Genomic DNA, 17,615 nt, shown 5'->3' on the forward strand with positions numbered 1-17,615 from the left:
AACACTGCTGAAAGAAATCATTGATGACACAAACAAATGGAAACATATTCCATGCTCATGGATGGGTAAAATCAATATTGTGAAAATAACCACACTGCCAAAAGCAATCTACAAATTCAATGCAATTCCCATCAAAATACCACCATCATTCTTCACAGAATTAGAAAAAAAATCCTAAAATTCATATGGAACCAAAAAAGAGCACACACAGTCAAAGCAAGAGTAAGCAAAAAGAACAAATCTGGAGGCATCACATTACCTGATTTCAAACTATATTATAAGGCTGTAGTCACCAAAACAGCATGGTACTGGTATAAAAATAGGTGCATAGAACAGTGGAATAGAATAGAGAACCCAGAAATAAACCCAAACACTTGCAGCCAACTGATCTTTGACAATGCAAACAAAAACATAAAGTGCGGAAAGGACACCCTTTTCAACAAATGGTGCTGGGATAATTGTTTAGTCACATATAGGAGAATGAAACTGGATCATCATCTCTCACCATATACAAAATTCAACTCAAGATGGATTAAGGGCTTAACTCTAAGGCCTGAAACTATAAAAATTCAGGAAGATAACTTTGGAAAAACCTTTCTAGACATTGGCTTAGGCAAGAATTTCATGACCAAGACCCCCCAAAAAAGGCAATAAAAAAGAAGATAAATTGCTGGAACTTAATTAAACTGAAGAACTTTTGCATGACAAAAGGAACATTGAGTAAAGAGACAACCCACAGAGTGGAAGAAAATCTTCACAATCTATACATCTAACAAAGGACTAATATCCAGAATCCACAAGGAACTCAAACAAATTCGCAAGAAAAACAAACAAACAAACAATCCCATCAAAAAGTGGGCTGAGAACATGAATAGACAATTCTCAAAAGAAGATATACAAATGGCCAACAAACGTAAACATGCTCAACATCACTAATGATCAGCAAAATGCAAATCAAAAGCCCAATGTGATACCACCTTACGCCTGCAAGAATGACCATAATTTTAAAAATCAAAAAATAATAGATGTTGTCATGGATGCAATGAACAGGGGACACTTCTATGCTGCTGGTGGGAATGTAAACTGGTACAGCCACTATGGAAAACATTGTGGAGATTCCTTAAGTAGAACTACCATTAGGAAAAGAAGTCATTATACAAAAAAGCTACTTGCACATGCATGTTTATAGTAGCACAGTTCGCAATTGAAAAATGTGGAACCAACCCAAATGCCCATCAATCAATGAGTGGATAAAGAAACTAATATAGATGATGGAATATTTCTCAGCCATAAAAAGGAATGAATTAATGGCATTCACGTGACCTGGATTAGATTGGAGACTATTATTCTCAGTGAAGTAACTCAGGAATGGAAAACCAAGAATCGTATGTTCTCACTCATAGGTGTGAGCTAAGCTGTGAGGATGCAAAGGCATAAGAATGACATGATGGACTTTGGAGACTTGGGGGAAAAGGGTAGGAAGGGGGTAAGGGATAAAAGACCCTAATTTGGGTGCAGCTTATACTGCTCGGGTCATGGGTGCACAAAATTTCATAAATTACCACTGAAGAACTTACTCATGTAACCAAACACCACCTGTTCGCCAATAACCTATGAAAATAAAAAGTTTCAATAAAAAATAAATATTAAAATGAACTGTACATATAAACACTGTTTTCTAGTTCTGTACAACCACTTTACCTGTATACTGGAATTGAAGAGTTAAACGGATGGCAGATGGTGAGAGCCATGTTTCTCACTATTGGAGTAAATGTTACAGCAAAGCAAGGCTAGAGTAATCCTTGCCGTAATGAATTAGAGGTAGGAACACCAATATAAACTAATGTTCAGTTTAATATAGATGCAGAGAGTTACATATATTAATATTTATAGATATGTGTGTATACATGAATTAATACACACACGCACATGCACATATAGACAGTGGAGAAACTTGAGAAATACCATCTCAGTCAGGTGACCAAGATGAGTACCAATGGTGATAAATCATGTTGCTCAAATGTACTCTTGATATAATTTGATAAGAATAGCACTTCATCTCTCATCTTCCTCCTCAAACTCCATAACCCCAGTCTCATTATGGAAAAACATCAGAAAAATCCAAGTTTAGTGTCATCCTACGAAATACCTGACCAGTAATCCTCAAAACTTTCAAAACAAGCAAAGTTTGAGAAATTGACATAGCCAAAAGGTGCATAAGGAGATCTGATGACTAACAGCGTTGTGGCATCCAAATGGGATTCTGGAGCAGTAAAAAAACATTAGGTCATATTGATTTGTTATTAGTGGCAAATGTACTACACTAATATATGACATTAATAGGAGAAACTAGATGTGATGCGTATGGGAATATTCGTTATTATTTTCACATTTTTCATGTAAATTTGAAATTATTCTAAAATTAAGTTTTTTAAAAAATACATTGTTAAGATAATTTAAAGGAAACAAGTCACAGACTTGGAGAAAATGTATGTGCATACCATATCTGATTAAAATACTAATTTTCTGAATGAAGAAATCTTAAAACACCAAAATAATTCCATAAATGCATACAATTATGATTTGTTAATCAAAAAACTTTTAATAAATAATTGTTTTAAAAAACTTGAATGCCCAGCTACTTGGGAGGTTGAGGCAGGAGAATGGCGTGAACCCGGGAGGCGGAGGTTGCAGTGAGCCAAGATCGTGCCACTGTACTCCAGCCTGGTCACAGAGTGACACTCCGTCTCAACACAAAAACAACAACAACAACAACAGCAACAAACTTCAATCCTAAAAAACACAGCAAAATGAAAAAAGCATATGAATTTAAACATGTGCAAAAGATTTGAACAGACTTTTCGCCAAAGAGGGCATACAGATTACAAAAATTCATTTGAAAAAATGTTCGATATCATTTGTCCTTAGGGGAAAATGCAGACAAAAGCCACAGTACAATTCCGCTATACACTTATTAGAGTAGCTAAAATACAAAATCTGAAATTTCCAAATGTTGGACAGTATGTGGAGCAACAGGAACTCTTATTCATTGCTCCAGAGAATAAAAATTGATACGGCCACTTAAGGAGACTGTTTCTTATAAAGACAGAATTACCATAAATGGAAACAATCTTATACTTAGGTTTTCCCCAAGTAAATTGAAAACTTACATTCACAGAGCAACCTTTACATGAATATTTATAGGAACTTTATTCATAATTGCCAAAGAAGATGTGCTTCAAGAGGTGAATGGACAAATAAACCTTGTTACATCCATACAATGGAATACCATTTAGCGATAAAAAGAACTAGCTATTTATGCATATAACATGCATGGATCTTAAATGCATTTTGTTAAGTGAAGAAGCCAGATTCCAAAGACTAAATATTTTATGATTCTACTCATATGACATCCAGGAAAAGGCAGTGATATAGATACAAATAGCAAATTAGTAGTTGCCAGTAGTTTAGGAAGTGAAGGAAGTGGCTGAATACAAAGGGGCTGCACAGAGGAATTTTAGTCTTATGGAACTGTTCTATTATGATAGTTGAGTGGTAAATATATGACTGTATGCATTTGTTAAAATCCATACATCTGTGCATCATAAAGAGTTAACTTTGATGTATGAAAACTTAAGTAATTCAATCAGCCATTGTATATTTAAAAGAATCACTGACTGCTGAGAGCGGAATGAATTTTACAGGGGTACATGAGGAAGGAGAGACACCAGTGTGGAAGCCTTTACCATAGTCTAGGTGAGAAATGATGTTAGCTTCACCCACAGAGGTAGCAATGGAGATCCCAAGCAAGGAGAGTCTGAGAAACTGGCACGGGTAAGAAGAGGCTAAGGAGATGTGACAATTGAAAGCAGTGTGATACACTGGAGGCCATAAAAAGGAAGCTAGTTAAAAATTAGGTAAGGAATTATGAATAAACTATAAGTTTTTGTTAACAATGATGTATAAATATTGATTTATTAGTTGTAACAAATGTACCGTAATAATGTAATCTGTTAATAGGAGAAACTGGGTGTGGGGCATATAGGAACTTTGCACCATCTGTGTCATTTTTCTGCATGATTCCACTCACATGATGTATATAAAGTAGTAGAAGTCACAAAAACAGAAAGTAGAATGGTTGTTGCCAAGGGATATAAGGAGAGAGAAATGCGAAGATGTTGTTCAATGGGCATAAAGTTTTGGTCATGCCAGATGAAAAAGTTACAGAGATTTTTTGTACAACATTGAGCATATACTTAACATGTTAAAAATTGTTAAGATGATAAATTTATGTGTTTTTAATCACAGTGAAAGAAAAACTGCACTAGAATACAAGGCCAGAGGTATTGATATCAAAACAAGTTAAGAGTGATGAATACTGAAAGGAAAGAGAACATATTTGGTAACAATACAATCTACCCAGAAAATCAATAAATTAGGCATGGGGGAAATTCAAATACTTAAGAGACTTCCAAAAGATTGTGTATGGAATTCACTATAGCAAAATCAAGAGTGTTGCCCTACAAAATCAATAACTAATTAGAACATGTAATAGAAAATATACCACTTACAACGGCAGCAAAATCCAGAAATTATTTAAGAAGCTTGACAAAATTGTTTAAGATCTTTATGCAGGCACCTAGAAGTTTCCTGATAGATTCAGGTAAAAAATAAAAGTCCCCAACAGAAAGATCAATATACCGTATTTGTCGATGGAAAACAGAGTATTGTCAATATGTCAATTGTCCTTAAATTATTTAAAGATTTGGTGCCTTATCTATATTTGCCAAGATGCTAAGCTTGGGCTACTATCTTCCTGGGAAACAGCCCTGGGAAATTATAGAAGAGAGAATGACAAACAACGGAATTAAACTTGCTAACTACATTGTATTAGTTTCTCAGGGCTGCCATAACAAATTGCCACATACTAGGTGGCTCAAAGCAACAGAAATTTACTCGCTCATAATTCTGTTCATCAGAATCTGAAATCAGTATCACTGGGCTAAAATCATGATGTCAGAAGGACTCACTTTCTTCGTGCTCCAGGGGAGGATATGTTTCTTGCCTTTCCAGCTTTTGATGGCTGCCACTATTTCTTGGCTTATGGTCTCATCACTCTAATTTCTGCCACCATCTTCATGATGCTTCCTCTGAGTATGTGAGAAATTTCTCTGCCTCTCATTTATTAGGACACTTGTGATGTATTTTGGGTCTACCTGGATAATCCAAGTTAATGTCCTCAGCAGAAGATCCTTAATTTAATTACATCTGCATAGACCTTTTTTCCAAATGAGGTAACATTTTTATTTTCAAAAATTGGGACCTTATAGCTTTCAGAAGCCATTTTCTAGAATACCATAGTCTATTATCTAGCACCCAGAGATTCACATCCATCCCACATGCTATATACATTCACACTATCCCAGCATCTGAAAAAGTCTCAATCTGTTACAGCATCAACTCAAGTCTAAAATCTCATCTAGATAACTTTAGCTCAAAAGTCCCAAATCTGAATCATCTAAATATGGTATATTCATGATCCATTCTGGGGCATAATTTTCATCTCTATCTCTGAACCTGTGTAACAAAAAAACAAGTTAGCTGTTCCCAAAATACAATGGTGGAACTGGCATAGTATAACATTTATAAACATTCACATTTCTAAAGAAGATGGGAGAAAAAAAAGAGACCACATTTCCAAATCTTTTAAAAATCCAGCAGGACAAATTCCATCACGTTTAAAATCCTGTGAATAATCCTCTCATGATTCAAGACTTTAATCACTGGGTCAAAGTCTTTGCTTCCAGAGTTATCCATTTTTTTTCTTGAAAGTTAGTACATGTGTCCAGCCTGGGAGAGAGCAAGACTCCATCTCAAAAAAAAAAAAAAAAAAAAAAAAAGAAAGTTAGTACATGTGTACTGATGAGTAGTTCTAAAACTCTGTTTTCCACCCTTAAAATTTTAAAAGTTCCATAGCCTTCCTTCATTTCATATTGTCTTTGTCCCTTTCAGTCCTATCTGGAACTATTTCTAAAGATATACCTTTCTTGAAAACTTTGTGGGCCTCCCATGTATGTCACAGGGATTCACTCCATTTTAAAAGATAGTCCTCCCAAGACATTACCTGGAAAATTTCAACTCTATTCCTGGCTTCTAATGGTTGAGTGTATTCATGAGTTGCATACATGATTTCTTCAGCATTGGCCTTCTCTGCAGAGCATACTTTCCTAACAATAAATATAATTCAGCAATTTTTGAAACCTGGTAAGTCGAGAATTTCCCAAATCAAGGGCTGGTTCAAATTTGCTTAATAGTTCTTGCCTCAATTTATCTCTCTCCTGTCACACTTTACTATAAGCAGCAAGGAGAACCTAGGGAGAATTCATTCCTTGCCTCTTCCAGTTTCTGGTGGCTGCATCGGACCCCATCACTCCAATCTTCCTGGACAGTATCTTCCAATCTCTCTGGTCCATCTTCACTTCATCTTCTCCTCTGTGTGTGTCAAATATCCCTCTGCCTCCCTCTCAAGAATGCCAGTGATTGTATTTAGGTCTCACCCATGTAATTCAAATAATCTTCTTATGACAAGACCGTTAATCACACTTGCAAATACCCGTTTCTCAAATAAGGCAACATTTACAGGTTCAAGAGACTAGAATCTGATATCTTGAGAGGCTCACCACAAATAACACCAATATCTAAACAACATGAGAAATGCTTGGGAGTGGCTAAGGATTGTGTTGAATCAGTATTTGTGTTTGGAATGAGAGTAAAGGGAGGTGGCTGTGAATTTGGGGAAAGTCTGTAACCTTCAATAGATACTAGATGGCAGAATAGATATGCTATGGTCTGAATGTGTCCCTCCAAAATTCATACGTTGAACCGTAATCACCAATATGATAGTGTTAAGAGGTGGGGACTTTAGGAGTTGAACAGGCAATGAGGATCCCACCCTCCTGGATGGTATTAATGCTATCAACTAAAAAAAAAGAATCACAAGATCTATACATTTAGAAAAGGAGATTCTATTTCTTATAAAAGATTAGAACCTGCAAGTTGGCCATCCCACAGACTGGCAAGCATAGGCACTAGTAAACACCAGAGACAGGCACTTAGAAAGAGGAGTGGTTAGGGTAGAAGCTTTATGCTGAATGGATTAGCTAAACATACATATTCAATAGGTTATAGGAGTAGTTATGAATATTTATGAAGATGGTTCTGATACATGTATATTGAACAAACACACATGTTACATATGACTCTTGTTCACCTTAGGGTAAATACTTCACATTTAAATGTATACAACTGCAAACTAGCCTGAACAACTTCACTATGAATAGAATGTTATTGAAATCAGTCTCTTGTCCAATCAGAGCTCTAGTTATGGCTGGTGGAATAGGGGAGTCAGTTAGTCAGTGCCTGTGAGCTGGATGAGCTGTTATTGTTTCAATATTGCTTGTCTTGAGGCCAGTGCTTGCTCAGCTGGTAGAGAAAGAGAAAAACCTTGTGGCAGTTAGAACATAAATTATTCTTTAAGTGTAATGGGTGCATGACTTAACCACTGCCTGGCACAGCCATTAAGTCTTATTTATAATTTGGTATCTTATTGCCACTAAGAGTTGGTGCTGTCAGTCGCATGATCTCCATTTTAACATTAATGCTGGTCAGTGGTTGTGCATAAACTACAGAAGGGATATAATGAGACATGTCCAACTTCCTGTTTCCATCATGCCCAGGAACTCAGTTCTTAAGATTTCTCTGGGGTCCCCTCGGCCAAGAGAAGTCCATTCAGTCTGTTGGGGAGGGGGATTTAGGATTTTATTTTTAGTTTACAGTGCCTTTACAAAAGCACTTGAGAGAGAGTTCAGCCCCATTTTGCCCCTCCATCTCTTCTGCAGTGTAATTACACTGCTTTCATCCCTTTTTGCTTTTTTTGCCCTTCTGCTTTCCATCATGGGAAGACGCAGCAACAAGGCTCCATTTGGAAGCAGAGACTAGGACCTCACTAGACAACAAACCTGCCAGTGCCTTGATTTTAGACTTCTGAGGCTTCAGAACTGTGAGAAATAAAACTTTATTATTTAAAAATCACTCAGTGTCAGATGTTTTGTTATAGTAGCAGGAAAGAACAAAGACAAGGTAGCAGGAAAGATTTTAAACTTTGGTCTCTGCTTCACTGCATAATTCTGAGGCAGTCCCTCCAGACACAAGTGCCATTAGCCATGGGCTAGTATTGGGACAGAAGGAAAGATGGAATTGACTGAAGCAGTGTGACTTGAGTCTATATTGACAACCACCTGAAACCACTTTACAGGAGGAGGACTATTCTTTTAAAAATTTATTATTTTAACAGTGTATAAAAATGGAGTATGAATAAAATTGCAACTATCATAGTAAATCACACATTGGGTAGGTATTCTTTCGTGTGTGTGTGTGTGTGTATTCTACACATACACTTTGTAGAGATGTAAAATACATTTCATTCCAAATATGAGAGTTAAAAAACTAAAAATCATTGCATCGAATAATGTAATGTTAACTTCAAAAGAGCAGGACCTTTCAAGATGATGAAAAGATAAGCCACAAACTGGGAGAAAATATTTGCAACCGACATATCTGAAAAAGGACTGTGACCCAAAATATACAAAGAATTCTTTAAAACTCAACATTAAAATACAAAAACCTGATTTTAAAATGGGTCAAAGACCTGAACTGATACCTCACCAAAGAAGCTACACAGATGGCAAATAAGCATATGAAAAGATGCTCCACATCAGACATCATCAGGGAAATTCAAATTAAAGCAACAAAAATAGAGCACTACACACCCATTAAAATGGCAAAAATTCAGAAAACTAACAACAGCAAATGCTGACAAGGATGTGGAGCAACAGGAAATTTCACTCATTGCTGGGGGAAAGGAAAGGGTACAGGAATTTGGAAGAAAGTTTGGAAGTTTTTTGAAAAATTAAACATACCTTTACCCTACAATCCAGCAACTGCACTCCTTGATGTTTACCAAAAAGGATTGAAGACTTACGTCCACACAAAAACCTGCACGCAAATATTTACTGCAGCTTTCTTCATAATTGCCAAAATTTGGAAGTAACAAAGATGTCATTCAAAAACTGTGGCCCATTCAGGCAATAGAATATTATTCAGTCCTAAAAGGAAATGAATTATCAAGCCATGAAAACAACATAGAAGGAACTTAAATGCATAGTACTAAGTAGCAGAAACCAAATTGAAAAGGCTTCTATTGTGTGATTCTAACTATATGACATTCTGGAAAAGGCAAAACTATGGAAACAGTATAAAGATCAGTGATTGCCAGAGGTTGGGAGAAGTGAGGGATAAACAGGTGAAACACAGGATTTTCAGGACAGTGAAACTATGCTGTATGATACAACAATGGTGGATACATGTCATTATTCTTTTGTTCAAACCTGTACAATATCCAGCACCAATACTGAACTGTAATGCATACTGTGGGTTTGGATGATATGATGTGTCAATGTAGGTTCATCACCTGTAACAAATGTTCCACTGTAGTACAGGATGTTGATAATAGGGGAGACTATGCACTTGTGGGGGTAAAGCGTATATGGCAGTAGTCCCCAAACTTTTTGGCACTAAGGACCAGTTTCATGGAAGACAATTTTTCCACAAACAGAAGTGGAGAGGATGGTTTCGGGATGAAGCTGTTCCACTTCAGATTGTCAGGCATTAATTAGTTAGATTCTCATAAAGAGCGTGCAACCTAGATCCCTCACATGTGTAGTTCACAACAGGGTTCACACTCCTATGAAAATCTAATGCCAACACTGATCTGACAGGAGGCAGAGCTCAGGCAATAATGCTTGCCTGCTGCTCATCTCCTGCTGTGCTGCCCTGTTCCTAACAGGCCACAGACTGGTACTGGTCTGCGCACCGGGGGTTGGGAACCCCTGGTATATGGGACATCTATATACCTTCATCTCAATGTTGTTGTGAACCTGAAACTGCTCTAAAACAATAAAGTCTTTTTAAAAAATGAATTGGCCACAAAATGTCATAAAGTGTAGCAGATTAAAGTACGTTTTTGAAGTCTTAAAAAGAAAGAGCATGGCCTTCCAAAATCAGGCTCGTCAGCCTCTTCCATGTAGAAAATAAATATTTTAGAACAAAAGGCTTTGAAAGTCTAAATCTGCCTGGTGAAGTGACCCCAGAAAAAGGTGTGCTTCTTCTGTAACAGATCACTTCATATCGTGTGTGCTGCTGCTCTCCCTTCCAGCTTCTAGCCTGGGAGCTGAAAACATCCTCTGTAAGAGTTACAGGTGTATAAATGCTCAGAGCTGAAAGGGTGTGGGTTCTCTCATGGAACGTCTAATCCAGGAGCCAGGACCTAAAACAACAGGGAGCGACCCAGCTCCCTGTCCCTTCTGTCAGCCCTGGGATGCTGCAGACAGGGTTCCCAGATGTGGTGTATCTGGGCGTCCATCTTTGGAGTCTGAGGTAGGTGAAGCTTTAATTGAGGGATGTAGACTCAGGTCAGCAGAAGGAGTCGTCCTAGGCAGTGTCAGACATCAAGAATGAAGAGTGGAGTTTGCTGTGGGATGGGGAGGAGGTACACCCACCTCAGAACATGAGGTCCTTGGTTTGAGGTAAATGGACTCCAGTCTGCAGAGGGAGGAGGCCAACTCAGTGTCAGAAATCTAGGCGATGATACTGAGGAAGGCTAAGCAGAATCCACACCAGAGAAGAGTCTAGGGTACAGGACCGTCCTGCGTTTTCTGTTAGCCTTGGAAAGCCTTGGGGACATGATGGCCCTCAACCTGATTTCCACCCTGAGAGGGGAGCAGTTTCAGGGAAGTGAGGGTCTTGGTCTGAGGGGGTAAGACTCAGGTTAGCAAAGGTAGGAGTTCCAGGCCCTTCAAGGTAAGGACCTTATTGGGGGCTGAGTTAACCTCCCACCCTCAGTAGGGACCCCACCTGAATTTGTTGTTAGCCTTTGGAGGTCCCTGACTGTCAGGAAGAGGCAGGCGCCAATACCCACTTTGTCTGCAGTTCTGTGAAGGATGTCTCAGGTAGACTGGGGAAAAGACCTTGTGAAGTCGGGGAATTCAGGTCCTGTAATGAGAAACTATGTATACTTTGAAAAGGATTGATGGTAACCCTTAACCTAGAACACAAAGAGAATACCACAGAATCCTATGCTGCCCAGCTCTGGTGGCCCCTTGTACAGTCGTGTCAGGCTGAAGCCCCACCAGTGTGGTGGTCTTAGTGAAGTAAAGGCATCAATGAGGGGTGTGGCCTCTGGTGTACAAAAAAAAAAAAATAGGCCCCAGGTACTGCCAAAAATCAAAGTGACGCCACTGAGCGAGGTCTAAGGGGTTTTTCCACCCCAAGTGGAAGGGGACTTATGTTACCCTGCTCTTGTTGTCAGCCCAGAGAAACCTCAGGCAGAGTGCCCAGATGTGGTGTAACTTTTTTTTTTTTTGAGACGGAGTCTGGCTCTGTCACCCAGCCTGGTGTGCACTGGTGCGATTTCAGCGCACTGCAACCTCTGCCTCCTGGGTTCAAGCGATTCTCCTGCCTTAGCCTCCCGAGTAGCTGGGACTACAGGCATGTGCCACCTCGCCTGACTAATTTTTGTATTTTTAGTAGAGACAGTATTTTGGCATGTTGGCCAGGCTGGTCTTGAAGTCCTGACCTCAGCCTCCCAAAGTGCTAGGATTACAGGCATGAGCCACCTTGCCCGTCCAATGTGGTGTATTTCTTTCTTCTTCTTCTTCTTCTTCTTTTTTAAATTATACTTTAAGTTCTAGGGTACATGTGCACAACATGCGGGTTTGTTACATAGGTATACATGTGCCATGTTGGTGTGCTGCACCCATTAACATGTCATTTACATTAGGTATTTCTCCTAATGCTATCCCTCCCCCTCTCTCCCACCCCACAACAGGCCCCGGGGTGTGATGTTACCCACCCTGTGTCCACGTGTTCTCATTGTTCAATTCCCACCTATGAGTGAGAACATGTGGTGTTTGGTTTTCTGTCCTTGCGATAGCTTGCTCAGAATAACGGTTTCCAGCTACATCCATGTGCCTGCAAAGGACATGAACTCATGCTTTATTATGGCTGCATAGCATTCCATGGAGTTTATGTGCCACATTTTCTTTATCCAGTCTATCACTGATGGGCATTTGAGTTGGTTCCAAGTCTTTGCTATTGTGAACAGTGCAACAATAAACATATGTGTGCATGTGTCTTTAGAGTAGAAGGATTTATAATCCTTTAGGTATGTACCCAGTAATGGGATGACTGGGTCAAATAGTATTTCTAGTTCTCTTCCACAATGGTTGACCTAGTTTACAGACCCACCAACAGTGTAAAAGTGTTCCTATTTCTCCACAACCTCTCCAGCACCTGTTGTTTTCTGACTTTTTAATGATCACCATTCTAACTGGTGTGAGATGGTATCTCATTTTGGTTTTGATTTGCATTTCTCTAATGGCCAGTGATGATGAGCATTTTTTCATGTGTCTGTTGGCTGCATAAATGTCCTCTTTTGAGAAGTGTCTGTTCATATCCTTCACCCACTTTTTTTTTTATTGGATAGTTTTTTTTATTATTATTATTATACTTTAAGTTCTAGGGTACATGTGCACGACGTGCCGGTTTGTTACATATGTATACATGTGCCATGTTGGTTTGCTGCACCTATCAACTCATCATTTAGGTATTTTGCTTAACACTATACCTCCCCCAGGCCCCCACCCCCCAACAGGCCCTGGTGTGTGATGTTCCCCTCCCTGTGTCCATGTGTTCTCAGTGTTCAACTCCCACTTATGAGTGAGAACATGTGGTGTTTGGTTTTCTGTCCTTGTGAAATTTTGCTGAGAATGATGGTTTCCAGCTTCATCCATGTCCCTGCAAAGGACATTAACTCATCCTTTTTTATAATTGCATAATATTCCAAGGTGTATATGTGCCACATTTTCTTTATCCAGTCTATTATTGATAGACATTTGGGTTGGTTCCAAGTCTTTGCTATTGTGAATAGTGCCACTATAAACATACGTGTGCATGTGCCTTTATAGTAGCATGATTTATAATCCTTTGGGTATATACCCAGTAATGGGATGGCTGGGTCAAATGGTATTTCTAGTTCTCGATCCTTGAGGAATTGCCACATTGTCTTCCACAATGGTTGAACTAGTTTACACTCCCATCAACAGTGTAAAAGCATTCCTATTCCTCCACATCCTTTCCAGCATCTGTTATTTCCCGACTTTTCAATGATCGCCGTTGTAACTAGTGTGAGATGGTATCTCATTGTGGTGTATCTGAACTTTCACTTTGGAAGTCTGAGGGAGGGGAAGCTTCCTCTGAGGGGATGGGCTCAACTTAGGCAAGCGGAAGAAAAGTCCCAGACCCTGTCAGGCTTCAAGGTGAGGCCTGGAAGAAGAAGTAAGGGAACCGCTCACCACACTGGAAGGGTCTCCTCCAACTTCACCTTGCCCCCAGATGTGAATGCCTCCAGGTAGAGTTCTGGGATGTGGTGTGTCTGGCCTTTCATCTTTAGAGTCACACAGAGGAAGGAGGCGTCTTCTGAGAGGACTGAAGTTGGCTTGGCAGAGGGAAGAGTCCCAGGCTCTCCAGGTATTAAGGTGAGGGTCCTGAAGAAAGAGAGAGGAGACGTCTTACCGCAGAAAGAGGAAGACCCAGCTCCCTGCCCCTTCTGTCAGCCCTGGGATGCTGCAGACAGGGTTCCCGGATGTGGTGTATCTGGGCGTCCATCTTTGGAGTCTGAGGTAGGTGAAGCTTTAATTGAGGGGTGTAGACTCAGGTCAGCAGAAGGAGTCGTCCTAGGCAGTGTCAGACATCAAGGTGAGGACTCTTACAGAGGGCTGACGGGACCTCCCATCAGACAAAGCGGAGCCTGTAGAAACTCATTCCTGCTGTCAGCCCTGGGAGGCTCCAGTCAAGCAGACACACCTTCCCCTATCTTCTGCACTTCCTTGTTGGAGAGATAGGAACATTCACTTGAGGGCTGCATCCTCAGTTCAGCAGAAGGGAGGCAATGCAAATCCTGTCGGGAGTAAATAGGATGACTTTGGGGAGGACTCAGGGGACTCCACCTCAGAACCCAGTGGGATCTCCACAGAAATTCACCCTAATCCTCGCTGTCAGCCTGAGAACCCCAGGAAATACTCTCTGGTGAGCGTCCTCTTTTCCATGGGTCATACACAGATTGGGTGTTTTAGGGGGATGAGAGCCTTGGTCTGAAGGGCCAAGCCTCTTCTCATCACGGGGAGGAGTCGCAGGCCCTGCTAGGCATAAAGGCAAGGACTCTTATGTAGGGCTGAGAGGACCTCCCACCCAAGATAGAGAGGGTACCACAGAAACCTCCCCTTCTCTGAAAGGCCTCAGGCTTGGCTCTTAGGCAGAGATGCCCCTCCCGACTCATCCCCGTCATTTCCTTGTCTGGCCCATCTGGAAGATGCACCTTAGCATAAGGGAAGCATCCTCTAGTCAGCAAAAAAGAATGGGTTGCAAGTCTTTTTGGGAGTAAAAATACCCCCAACTCTGAGCCCAAAGGGAGCCACACAGATATGTGCCCTGACCCTGCTATGAGCCCTGGTAGAATTTATTCAGGCCTGTTATGCTGAGGCCCCAACTCATTTCCTTCTGAGTGGTCTTAGTTAAGGGCCTTAGACGAGGTGTAGCTTCAGATCAACAGAGGGAGGAGCGCCAGCCCTGCCAGGATTCAAGGTGAGAACTCAGAGAATGGACTGATGAGACCTCCAACTGTAAGTAGAGGGACTCGAACCATGTCCTACTCCTGCAGCCAGCCCTGGGATACCCTGAGTAAGGCTGTTAGGCGTAGGCACCTCCCTCCAACCTTCCACTTCCCTCACTTGCTTGTCTGGCATGTCTGGCTGTGGAAGCCCTGGCCTGAGAGAGTTATCTCCCCCCAGGACAGCAGAAGGAAAGCAAAGCAAGCCCTGCCATGAGTATATATGAGTCCCTTTGGGAGAATTGAGGGTAAACCTTACTCCAGACAAAGGAAGTTTCCATCAAAACCTGCCCCACACCTATTGTCAGCCCTGGTAGCCCCTAAGCAGGTCTGTCTGTAAGTCTCCCCTCATTTTCCACTGACCTGAGAGTCTCACAGAGGAGAAGGCCTTTGTCTGGGATGGCCAAATTCAGGTCACCAGAGGGAAGAGTCCCAGGCCCTGCTGGGCATGGAGTTGAGGACCCTGAAGGATAACTGAGTGTGTCGACCACCCAAGGACATATTAAGTCCAGCCCCTGCTATCAGCCCTAGGAGTTCCTGGGCAGGGGCGGCTGTATGTGGTACTTCTTCACTTTTGTCTCATTGGTCTCAGGGAAGTGAAGGCCTTAGTCTAAGGGGGCAGCCTTCACATCAGTAGAGGAAGCTACATCTAGTCAGCCCAGGAAGGAGAACTAGGTTCTACCAAGAGTCCAAGTGAGGATCCTGAATGAGGATTGAGGGGACTCCCTTCCACCTTCAGAGAGTTGAGGCACCTGCCCTACACTGTTCCTCCCCTAGGAGGCCCTGGAGCATGGTGTCCAGACGTGCTGTGCCCTCACTCCCATCAGCTGGACTCAGTTCAGCAGAGGGAGGAATTTTCAGGCCCTTCCGGGAATCAATCTGAGGATGGAGGGGACTTGACAAAAACAGATGGGCCCAGCCCTTCCTGCCCTGGTGTTAGCCATGGTAGGACCTAGGAGCAGTGGGAGATCCACTCCAAAGCTGTGAAGACTTCAGAGTCTGGCCCCACCCTACCTATCAGCCCTGAAGGGGTCCCCTGAACTCCTCCAGATCCAGGAACTGGAAGTGAAGGCCTTGATATGAGGCATGTGTCCTCAGCTCACAGAGAAGAGGAGATCCAGTCAATGCCAGGAGTCATGATGAAGTGCAGGACGGGAAACCTGTGGGGCCCTAGAGCACTAAAGGAGGACCTGTTAAGACAGTATTTATCAGAATGACAAGGTTACGTTTTTCACACTCTTCCTCTCCCCCTGTCCAGTTGACTTCATCAGCCATCTCCTGCCCATACTCCAGCAGGCTGCCCCCGAAACAAGTCATGATGCCTCACAGCCAAAAGAGTCAGCACTACAAGCTTGAGCAAGGGCTTCAGGTCCCCAGAGATGCACAGGGCCTTGTGGGTGTGCAGGTTCCTGAAGCTGAGAAGGTGAATCACACAGCCTTCTCCTCTTCCTCTACTCTGATCCAGGGCACCTTGGAGAAGGTGTCTGCTTCTCGAACACCTGGTACTCTCCAGAGTTCTCAGAAAGTCTGCTTCTCCTGCACTACTATCAAAGCCACTCCATGGAATCAATCTGATGGGAGTTCCAGAAGCCAGGAAAAGAAGGATCCAGGTGCCTCCCAGGCCCTGCCAGAGCCCAAGTCCTTGCTTGATAGCATGCTGGAGAAGAAGGTGGATGAGTTGGTGAAATTCCTGAGTGTCAAGTATACAACAAAACAGCCCATCACAGAAGCAGAAATGCTGAAGAGTGTCATCAAAGAGCACAAGGATCACTTCCCTCTGATCTTTATGCAAGCCCATGAATGCATGCAGATTGTCTTTGGCATTGACATGAAGGAAGTGGACCCCATCAGCCAGTCCTATGTGCTCCTCAAATCACTAGACCTCACCTACGATGGGAGGCTGAGCGATGACCAGGGAATGCCCAAGACCAGCCTCCTGATTCTTATCTTTGGTGTGATCTTCATGGAGGCCAACTGTGCCTCTGAAGAGAAGATCTGGGAAGTGCTGAATATTATTGGGGTGTATGCTGGGTGGAAGGATTTCATCTATGGGGAGCCCAGGAAGCTCATCACCAGAGATTTGGTGCAGGAAAAATACCTGGAGTGTTGTCAGGTACCCAACAGTGATCCTCCAAGATATAAATTCCGGTGGAGCCCAAGAGCTCATGCTGAAACCACCAGGATGAAAGTCCTGGAGTTTTTCTCCAGAGTCAGTGGGAATGATGCCAGTTCCTTTCCACTCCTATATGAGAAAGCTTTTAAGAGATGAGGAAGAGAAAGCTCAGGCTATAATTGCCACCATGGGTGGTACTACTGTCATGGCCAGAGCACATCCTCGGGCCAAGTCCAGCAGCTTCTCTTGCCCTGAGTGAAGTCTCAGGCAGATTCTTCACTCTATGTTTGAAAAGGGAAGTCGAGGTTTTAAGTAAGTAGTAAAGGGCTGATTGTAGATTTTTGTCTTTTCGTTTGTTTATTTGTTTTTGCTTTTTGGTATTTTCAAATGTTTCTCTTAAAAGGCTTATTAGCTTCCCAATGTAGATTCATGAATGACATTGATCACACATTTATTACTGTTTATCAGGTTTAAGAATAAAAGTTTTTCTATTATATAAACCAAAGGGGGGAAGCTTCCATCTTATTTTGTGATCTGGAATAAGATAACATGGTGTTGGAATAGGAATTTTCTCAGAAATGTGTAAGAGCCTACCAATAAAATTAATGAGATCAATAAATACAGGAAAAACATAGAAGATGGTTAATTGTAGGACTTATGTACGCCTTTTAGTCTGTGGTTTTGTATTAAAGATTTATACCTGAATTATTTGGCTTATTC

The 17,615-nt window shown here is 41.5% G+C and overlaps 1 protein-coding gene across 1 annotated transcript; it reads left to right on the plus strand.

The window, feature by feature from the left end:
• The first annotated feature begins 16,100 nt into the window (after positions 1 to 16,100).
• LOC105521596 (putative MAGE domain-containing protein MAGEA13P) lies at positions 16,101 to 17,395 on the plus strand. The gene has a single exon (XM_011955821.1). It carries the CDS (start codon positions 16,101 to 16,103, stop codon positions 17,049 to 17,051), a length of 951 nt encoding a protein of 316 aa, XP_011811211.1. The 3' UTR covers positions 17,052 to 17,395.
• Positions 17,396 to 17,615: the final 220 nt, after the last annotated feature.

Source organism: Colobus angolensis, unplaced genomic scaffold (assembly GCF_000951035.1).
Source record: "Colobus angolensis palliatus isolate OR3802 unplaced genomic scaffold, Cang.pa_1.0 Scaffold401, whole genome shotgun sequence".
Lineage (NCBI taxonomy): Eukaryota > Metazoa > Chordata > Mammalia > Primates > Cercopithecidae > Colobus > Colobus angolensis.

Excerpts from the sequence above, each read along its gene's own strand:
- LOC105521596 (XM_011955821.1), top strand. The coding sequence starts at position 16,101 with ATGCCTCACAGCCAAAAGAGTCAGCACTACAAGCTTGAGCAAGGGCTT.